Here is a 10,112-nt window from a genome sequence, read left to right as displayed (position 1 = left end):
CAGAAAGGTGTGCCAAGTGAAACATGCAAGAATGTGAAATATGCAAAGATGTTCATTGCAGCTTTGTCATTACAATCAAATATTGGAAACAACCTAATTAGACATCCATGGTGAGGTGGGGGTGGGGGGGGTGGATAAATAAAGTATGAGCTACTTTGTAGCTGTTAACATGCCCAAGGCAATTCTGTGTGAAATAATCTTCAAGACATATGGCCAAACACAAAAGGCAAGGTATAATTTCCAGGAATCTAACCTAAAAACAATCAAAGGGATAATAATTTGCCGAAGGTCACTTCGGTGTTATTTATAAAAGTGAGGAAAAAACCCCCAAAACATAGAAATGACCAGCATGCCCAATAATAGGAGAATGGTTGTATTAATTATTAAATATCACCCAGCTGTTAAAATAATGTTAAGGGAGAATTTTTCATGACCTGCGTGGTTAAATGCTCATGATAACATATTTATAAGAGGCAGGATACCAAACTGAATACAGTTTAACTTCAAATATTAATTATTTGTGTGCATGTTTATATACAGAAAGGGCACTGTAAGAAAATATGTGAACATTTAAAATAAAGACTGATGAGCACACTGTGCCATAGGGCAGTCACAGGACACATGTGGCTATTGACCATTTGAAATGTGGCTGATACAAGCTTTTTTTCTATGCATTTTCTTTATTTGATTATTGGTTATTTCCCTACGGTGATATATCTCACAGTGAATTTTCTTTTTCCACATCTTTATTGGAGTATAATTGCTTTACAATGTTGTATGAGTTTCTGCTGTATAACAAAGTGAATCAGCTGTATGTATACACACATCCCCATATCCCCTCCCTCTTGCGCCTCCTTCCCACCCTCCCTAGCCCACCCCTCTAGGTCATCACAAAGCATCGAGCTGATCTCCCTGTGCTATACGACTGTTTCCCACTAGTATATATACGTCAATGCTACTCTCTCACTTCGTCCCAGCTTATCCTTCCTCCTTCCCATGTCCTCAAGTCCATTCTCTATGTCTGCGTCTTTATTCCTGTCCTGCCTCTAGGTTCATCAGAACCATTTTTTGTTTTTTAGATTTCATATATACGTGTTAGCATACGGTATTTGTTTTTCTCTTTCTGACATACTTCACGCTGTATGACAGACTCTAGGTCCATCCACCTCACTACAAATAACTCAATTTCATTTCTTTTTATGGCTGAGTAATATTCCATTGCACATATGTGCCACATCTTCCTTATCCATTCATCTGTCAGTGGACACTTAGGTTGCTTCCATGTCCAAAAATAAACACAAAATGGGCTTCCCTGGTGGCGCAGAGGTTGAGAATCTGCCTGCCAATGGAGGGGGCACGGGTTCGAGCCCTGGTCTGGGAAGATCCCACATGCCGCGGAGCAACTAGACCCGTGAGCCACAACTACTGAGCCTGCGCATCTGGAGCCTGTGCTCCGCAACAAGAGAGGCCGCGATAGTGAGAGGCCCGCGCACCGCGATGAAGAGTGGCCCCGGCTTGCCGCAACTAGAGAAAGCCCTTGCACAGAAATGAAGACCCAACACAGCCAAAAATAAATATAAATAATTAATTTAAAAAAAACACACAAAATGGATTAAAGACCTAAATGTAAGGCCACACACTATAAAACCCTTAGAGGAAAACATAGGCAGACCACTCTATGACATAAATCACAGCAAGATCCTTCTTGACCCACCTCCTAGAGGAATGGAAATAAAAACAAAAATAAACAAATGGGACCTAATGAAAATTAAAAGCTTTTGCACAGCAAAGGAAACCATAACCAAGACGAAAATATAACCCTCAGAATAGGAGAAAATATTTGCAAATGAAGCAACTGACAAAGGATTAATCTCCAAAATATACAAGCAGCTCAATATCAAAAAAACAAACAACCCAATCCAAAAATGGGTGGAAGACCTAAATAGACATTTCCCCAAAGAAGATATACAGATTGCCAGCACACGGCTGATACAGATTGAGACGCCAGTGCAGCACACACAACAGTTTCAGAGACTGGGCATGAAAAAAGAATGTAGGGACTTCCCTGGTGGTCCAGCGGTTAAGACCCTGCGTGTTAAGACTCGACTGCAGAGCACGGAGATCTCACATGCCGCGCGGTGCGGCTAAAAAGTAAAAAAAAAAAAAAAGTAGCTGTAGTATAGAGGGTTGAATGGTGACTCCACCACCACCACCAAAAAAAAGAAAAGGAAAGGTATGTCCCTGTCCTAATACCTGGAAACTGTGACTGGGACCTTATTTGGGAAAGGGTCTTTGCAGATGTAATTAAGTAAAGGATCTTGAGATGAGGTCCTCCTGGATTACCTGGATGGGCTCGAAATCCATTGACAAATGCCCTTAAAAGAGACACGCAGAGCAGGGACAGAGAGAGAGGAAAGGAGAAGGTCATGCGGAGACAGTGGCAGAGGATAGAGTGATGAGGCCACAAGCCAAGGAATGCCTGGGGCCACCAGAAGCTGGAAGAGACAAGGAAGGATCCTCCCCTAGAGCCTTTGGAGGGAGCCACAGCCCTGCTCATGCCTTGATTTTGGACTTCTGGCCTCCAGAACTGTGTGCTTATAAATTTCTGTAGTTTTAAGACACCTAGTTGGCAGTCAATTGTTACGTCAGCCACAGGATGCTAATCCATGCAGTACGATGCTTAAACAGTACTTGCGGGTGAGCACAAATGTATATGAAGATGCATGTGTGTGAAGAAGATGTGAGTGATGACAATAGCCATGGTACCAGTTAACCACTATTAAGAGCTTACTATAGGGACTTTCCTGGTGATCCAGTGGGTAAGACTCCACGCTCCCAATGCAAGGGGCTTGGGGTTCTATCCCTGGTTGGGGAACTATATCCTGCATGCATGCCGCAACTAAGAAGTCTGTGTGCCACAACTAAGAAGTCCGCATGCCACAACTAAGAGTCCACATGCCGCAACGAAGATGCCCTGTGCCAAACTAAGACCTGGCGCAGCCTAAATAAATAAATATTTTTTTTAAAAAAGAGCTTACTACAGACCAGGAGTTCTCAACCAGGGGTGAGCCTGCCTCCAGAGGATGTTTGGCAACATCTGGAAACGTTATGGGGTATCAGACTGGAGACACGGTGCTCCTGGCATCTCATGGGTGGTGGCCAGGGATTCTGCTCAGCACCCTACAGTGCACAGCACAGCCCATCACAGAGCAGGCTCTGGCTCCAGTGTAACTGAGAAACCCTGGGGTGGGCTGAGAATTGTTTACTGCCCTACTGGCCTCATCTCTCTCATCCCCACCACAAACTCATGATGTTAGTGCTTGTGATAGCGAGATCTGTAGTAAGAGACATACATGTGTTGGAACGTCCCTGGTGGTACAGGGGGTGAGACCCCATGCTCCCAATGCAGGGGCCTGGGGTTCGATCCCTGGTTGGGGAACTAGATCCCACATGCATGCTGCAACTGAAAGTTCTCATGCCATAGCTAAAAGCCCGCATGCCGCAACTAAGACCCAGTGCAGCCAAAATAAATAAATAAATATTAAAAATAAAAAGAGAAATATATATTTGTTCTTAGTTCACTCTTCCTGGCACAGAGCTCCTAAAACCGTTAAGAGTTCCCTAAGTGATGAGAGCAATAAAGATGTCCTGTTTGGTTAATTTTTTTTTTTTTTTTTTCTGCTGCATGGCATGTGGGATCTTAGTTCCCTGACCAGGAATCAAACCCGTGCCCTCTGCAATGGAAGCGTGGAGTCCTAACCACTGGACTTCCAGGGAATTCCCCTGTTTTGTCAATGAGGTAACTTTTGGAAAGCACCTTAGAATGGGGGCTGGTTGCCAGGGGAACCAACCACATGATTAGAGGGTTGGAACTTTCAGCCCCACCCCCCTACCTCAGAGGAAGGGAGAGGGCCTGGAGATGGAGTTCAGCTGGGGAGAGTAGGGCGCTTGGGAGGGCGAAGCAGCATATGCTTGGGAGGGCGTAGGACAAAGCATACATTGTCCTATGCATCTCTTTCATCTGGCTGGCTGTTCCTGAGTTATATGCTTTTATAGTAAACCGGTAATCCAGTGAGTAAATGGGGTTCCTGAGTTCTGTGAGCTGCTCTAGCAAATTAATGGAACCCAAGGAAGGGGTCATGGGAACCCCTGATTTATAGCCAGTTGGACAGAAGCACAGGTAACAACCTAGACTTAAGATTGGCATATGCAAACTATTTTATATAGAATGGATAAACAATAAGGTCCTACTGTAGAGCACAGGGAACTATATTCCATATCCTGTGATAACCATAATGGAAAAGAATATTAAAAAAAGAATGTATATATATGTATAACTGAATCACTTTGCTGTACAGCAGAAATTAACACAACATTGTAAATCAACTATACTTCAAAAAAAAAAAAAAAAGATTGGCATCTGAAGTGGAGGGCAGTGCTGTAGGATGGAGCCCTTACCCTGTGGAATGCGATTCTATCTCTGGGTAGGTAGTGTCAGAATTGAGTTGAATTGTAGGACCCACAGCCGCTCTCCAAGAATTGCTTGGTGTGGGGATAACCCCACCCACGCGCTGGAATTGGGTGGTAGAATTTTAGTACTTCAGTCACCCCTCGCTTCGGTATCCACAGGAGATTGGTTCCAGGTTCCCCCCCTCTTCAGATAACAACAGCTGGGGATGCTCAAGTCTCTCATCTAAAATGGCGTAGTATTTTCATATAACCTACTGCACATCTTCCTGTGTACCTCAGATCATCTCTGGATTGCTTACGATACCTAATAGAATGCAAATGTTATATAAATAAATAGCTGTCAGCTCAAGGCAAATTCAAGTTTTGCTTTCTGGAACTTTCTGAATTTATGTATTTATTTATTTATTCTGCACTGCACGGCTTACTGGATGTTAGTTCCCCAACCAGGGATTAAACCCGGGCCCCCAGCAGTGGAAGCATGGGGTTCTAACCACTGGACCACCAGGGAATTCTCTGGAATTTTTTTTCAAATATTTTTGATCTGTGCTTGGTTGATTCCTGACTATTATTATTTCCACCTGTCACAGGAGGAAACTGAGGCACGGGGAGCCCAAGGAGCTTCCCTGAGACCTCACAGCTCATCAGTAGCAGCCTGGACCCAAAATGCTTCTTCTTTATTCCTTTCTATATAGTGAGACATTTTTAAGACATCTTCATGCCTTAGGTTTTCTTTTTAGCTAGAATAAGGCAGGACTATAGAGACAGTAGAGGAAAAAGCTCATTCACAGAACCTTCAGTCACATCTCACTGAGCCTCCAGGTCCCCCTCTGTAAAAAGGGACAAATTCTAATTTTTTTAAAAAATAAATTTATTTATTTATTTTTGGCTGTGTTGGGTCTTCGTTTCTGTGCGAGGGCTTTCTCTAGTTGCGGCGAGCGGGGGCCACTCTTCATCGCGGTGCGCGGGCTTCTCACTGTCGCGGCCTCTCCCGTTGCGGAGCACAGGCTCCAGACGCGCAGGCTCAGTAGTTGTGGCTCACAGGTCCAGTTGCTCCGCGGCATGTGGGATCTTCCCGGACCGGGGCACGAACCCGCGTCGCCTGCATTGGCAGGCAGATTCTCAACCACTGCGCCATCAGGGAAGCCCCCAAATTCTAATTTTTAAAAAAGAGTTTTGAGGGAGCTTCAAGGATGGCGGCATCCACGGCACTGACTCTGCAGGAGAGCCCCAGCATGAAAAAAGCAGTGTCGCTGATAAATGAAATAGATACAGGAAAACTTCCACGATTGCTCACCCCAATTCTTCAAAAACTTCACCTGAAGGCTGAGAATAGTTTCAGTGAAGAAGAGGAAGAAAGACTCCAAGCTGCATTTTCTCTAGAGAGACAAGATCTTCACCTAGTTCTTGCAACAATATCATTCATTTTAGAACAGGCCGTATATCACAACGTGAAGCCAGCTGCTTTGCAGCAGCAGTTAGAGAACATTCATCTTAGACAAGACAAAGCAGAAGCATTTGTCAATGCTTGGTCGTCTATGGGTCACGAAGCAATTGAAAAATTCAGGCAGAGGATTCTCGCACCCCACAAGCTGGAGACGGTCGATGGCAGCTTAACCTTCAGATAGATGGCCCACTCTGCCCAAGCAAAACTAAAATCTCTTCAAGCTGTGTTACAGCTAGGAGTGAGCAATGAAGAGTCGAAGAGCCTGAAGGAAGTTCTTGTGGAATTCAGTCACGAGGAATTGTTTGATTTCTATAACAAGCTTGTGACCATACAAGCACAGCTGGCTTCCCTTACAGGATGTTCTCCAAGACTTGTTTCTCTATATACTCCTGCCACCTTATTATTTTGCACTGAAGATAAACGGCCAGTTGTGTTTTCTGAAGGATTCATTAGCTTTCTTCTTGTAAATTATGTGGCTTATTGCTTCTTATCACAGTAACGGCCAAGGAAGATCATTGTTCTGAGTACAGATGTTCTAATACACATTCTCTAGTTCTGTGAGCCAACAGCAAGCAATTGTTAAGAACACTTCTGTTTTAAAGGAAACAAAAGTGAATATCGGATTGTTTTTACTGTCCTATTTTTGCTTTATTGCCTGACCTTTTTGTTTTTTACATACTTGATGATACTTTTATGTATCAAGAAGGGTCCATGGATACAAAGTGTAATGTGTACCTTAGAACACAGAACTTCATTAATTACAATAATAAAAATAAGAAAGTAGCCACATTCAAAAAAATTTTTTTTATTGGAGTATAGTTGATTTACAATGTTGTGTTTCAGGTGTACAGCAAAGTGAATCAGTTATACATATATCCACTGATTTTTAGATTACTTTCCCATATAGGCCATTACAGAGTATTGAGTAGAGTTCCCTATGCTATACAGTAGGTCCTTATTAGTTATCTATTTTATATATAGTAGTGTGTGTATGTTAATCCCAACCTCCCACTTTATCCCACCCACCCACCCCTTACGGGACAAATTCTGCTTGAGGTGCAATGAGAGGGCTTCTTAGAAAGGAAGATACCTCCAGCCAGCCCTGGAGGATCTGAAACAGCAGGCTAGGGTCGGAAGCTGAGTGAGGCCCCCACAAAGGGGACTGGGACTGCACTTGTCAGAGATACCAGCCCAGGTAAGTTCCCAGATGGCTCCTGCCCAAGGTCTTGGCTGGGCCAAAACTACCTCTGTGGGAGGGTGTGGTTCCTGCCTGTCTGGCCTCCATTCCATCATATCGGGTTAAAACCACAGCTCTCTCCCACAGCTATTTTCCCTTTGTGGACCACCCTCCACTTCTTCTCATTCTAGGAGGTTTGGAGAGAGGTGACACCACCCTCTGGCCACCGGAGTGGGCATGTGGGACTCAGGCTTCACAAATCAGAGCATTCCTTCTTCCCCAACCATAGTGATTGGCTCAGGGACTGGCCTGTGACCCGAGCCAGCCAATGAGAATCAGCCATAGACTTTGGGGAATTATTTGGAGGAGAGGTGTTCTCTTTCTGCTGAGCGGCTGAGTTGGGAGGATATCAGCCAGCAACCACCTATCTTTGCCACAGCAAAAGCAAAGTGGAAAGCAAAGCAAAGCTACGTGGTCAAGAGAGGAGGCTGACGACACTGGGTGAGCACCTGAATCTATACCACCTGACGCACCTGAAGCTATGCCTAAAGCATACCAACATTTGGGCTCAAGCTGGACTGAGGTGTGATTTGACTGTCACTTATCACCAAACAGGTCATGACTGATACAGAACTCAAGTGGGACAGAACCAGGCTCTGTGAAGTTCCAGATGTTGGCTTTCCTCCCTCACCTCTAAGGGTAACCCAGGAAAGTGCGGCACTTTAGGAAATAAGGCTGTGGCGTCAGCCGTGTGATCAGAGCAGGAACAAAGTCACACGAGCCATCCATGTGTGGGGCACCCACCTGCAGGTCCTGATGGGGAAGCACCTACCTTTCCCCCACTCATCTTTGCCCCATTTACCTGTGGACTGTGCTTCTCCCACAGAGCGGGGATGAGCCTCTGGACTGTCTTGTACTCCACTGGAATCTCATACACATGCAGGTCCACGCTGTCACCGAGCCCCAGCTTCTCCAGCTCCTGGGAGCAAGAGCAGAGGAAATGTGGCATTAGGTCAGGGCTGCAGGGATAACTAGATCCCTGGGGACAGAGTGACCTATCCTCAGAAGACAGGCGGGGTTCCTGACTCACTGCAGAGCGGGAAGGCACATGCGCTGGCCTATCCCAAAGATCCTCCCTCAGCCCCTTCCCCACCCCCTCTCTCAGCATCTCCGTGGGCAGCAGCATGATACCATGGCCTCTGAGGCTAGTCTCCTGGATTTGAACCCTGCCTGTGGGGGGAAGGGCAGTGACTTGGGCAAGTCACTCAACCTCTCTGTGCCTCAGTTTCCTCATCTGTAAAATGGGGATAATAAAGTACTTACTTCACAAGGTAGTTATAACAAATGAAGGAACTAATTCACGCTAAAGAGTTCTAAGCAATGTTTGGCATACTGTAGGGACTCGAATAATGTTGACTACCATTACTACTATTATTTTTGTTGTTTGTTATTACGCTCTCCCTTTGTTACACCTGTTAAGAATTATTTATAGACTTGGTGCATGGTAGATAGCAGGGTCTCAACATATATTTACAGATGGACCCAACTCCTTAGGGAGCCTCTAACCATCTCAGGAATGAAGGGGTTTAAGAACATCATGAATTATAAACAAAAATGGGCTATGATGACCCCAAATTTCATAGCAGCACTATTTACAATAGCCAAGACATGGAAGCAACCTAAATATGTCCATCAACAGATGAATGGATAAAGAAGATGTGATATATATATAAATGGAATATTACTCAGCCACAAAAGAGAGTGAAATAGGGACTTCCCTGGTGGCACAGTGGTTAAGAATCTGCCTGCCAATGCAGGGGACATGGGTTCGAGCCCTGGTCCGGGAAGATCCCACATGCCGCGGAGCAACTAAGCCTGTGCACCACAACTACTGAGCCTGCGCTCTAGAGCCTGCAAGCCACAACTACTGAGCCCATGAGCCACAACTACTGAGCCCACAAGCCACAACTACTGAGCTCACGTGCCACAACTACTGAAGCCCACGTGCCTATAGCCTGTACTCCGCAACAAGAGAAGACACTGCAATGAGAAGCCCGCACACTGCAATGAAGAGTAGCCCTCGCTCGCTGCAACTAGAGAAAGCCTGCACGCAGCAACAATGACCCAACACAGCCAAAAATAAATAATTTTTTTAAAAAAAGAGTGAAATAATGCCATTTGCAGCAACATGGATAGTCCTAGAGATTATCATACCAAGTGAAGTCAGTCAAGCAGAGAAAGACAAATACCATATGATCTCACTTATATGTGGAATCTAAAAAAAAATGATACAAATGTACTTATTTACAAAACAGAGACAGACTCACAGACCCAGAAAACAAACTGACGGTTATCAAAGGGGAAAGGGCAGGGAGGGATAAATTAGAAGTTTGGGATTAACAGATCCACACTACTATATACAAAATAGATAACCAACAAGGACCTACTGTACAGCACAGGGAACTATATTCACTATCTTGTAATAAACTATAATGGAAAAAATCTGAAAAAGAATATGTATACATAAGTACATACATATATATGTATATATAAATATATATCTGGGAAAAAAGGGCTATGATGGATCACCACATGCGTACTTTTCTGGGGAAACACGGATGCTTTCCTCAGATTCTCAATGTGGCAGAGCCCATGACTGGGCCTCCTTCCCCCAGATGGCCCACAACCCAGAGCACAGCAGACCCAGAACCAACTTTCCCGGAGGAATGATGATCCTGGCAGCTCTGGCGTCCAGGGGTGAGCAGAGACGTTCAGGGATGAAGGTTTCAGCTCAATATCAAAAACTGAGCATTCTTCATGGTAAAATTAATACCCCAAATAATGATTATCGGTCAGGCTGTTTCATATTATTCTCAGATCTCATGCAGTAATTTGGACATGCTACCACTGGCGGATGTTACAGAGTTCTATGGGCAGGTCCCAGGCGAAGCAGTTTTTGCATCTGGCCGTGCCGAATTCACTAGAGGTGAGCTCTTTTTTTTTTTTCTTTTTTTTTTGGTC

General features: G+C 44.7%; 2 protein-coding genes across 5 annotated transcripts in view; one reads left to right on the top strand and one right to left on the bottom strand.

Moving 5' to 3' along the window:
* The window catches only part of PGPEP1 (pyroglutamyl-peptidase I), a gene marked incomplete at its 5' end in the record, with an annotated part of 31,370 nt that overhangs the window by 8,095 nt on the left and 13,163 nt on the right, over nucleotides 1–10,112 (bottom strand). For all 4 annotated transcript variants that reach the window (XM_079919039.1, XM_079919038.1, XM_079919040.1 and 1 more), the window contains one exon: nucleotides 7,954–8,070. In XM_079919039.1, coding sequence (XP_079775165.1) covers nucleotides 7,954–8,070 — 117 coding nt within the window. The remainder of the gene's footprint in view (nucleotides 1–7,953; nucleotides 8,071–10,112) is intronic.
* LOC307185173 (COMM domain-containing protein 10-like) lies at nucleotides 5,651–6,435 on the top strand. The gene is given in 4 exon segments (XM_079919041.1): nucleotides 5,651–5,792; nucleotides 5,904–6,069; nucleotides 6,072–6,094; nucleotides 6,096–6,435. Coding segments are annotated over 4 exon segments (639 nt in total). The 5' UTR covers nucleotides 5,651–5,660; the 3' UTR covers nucleotides 6,414–6,435.

This window comes from Stenella coeruleoalba (assembly GCF_951394435.1).
Source record: "Stenella coeruleoalba genome assembly, chromosome: 3".
In the NCBI taxonomy this organism is placed as follows: domain Eukaryota; kingdom Metazoa; phylum Chordata; class Mammalia; order Artiodactyla; family Delphinidae; genus Stenella; species Stenella coeruleoalba.
The sequence above is the reverse complement of the archived record's forward strand: the minus strand, read 5'-3'. Positions and strand labels throughout refer to the sequence as shown.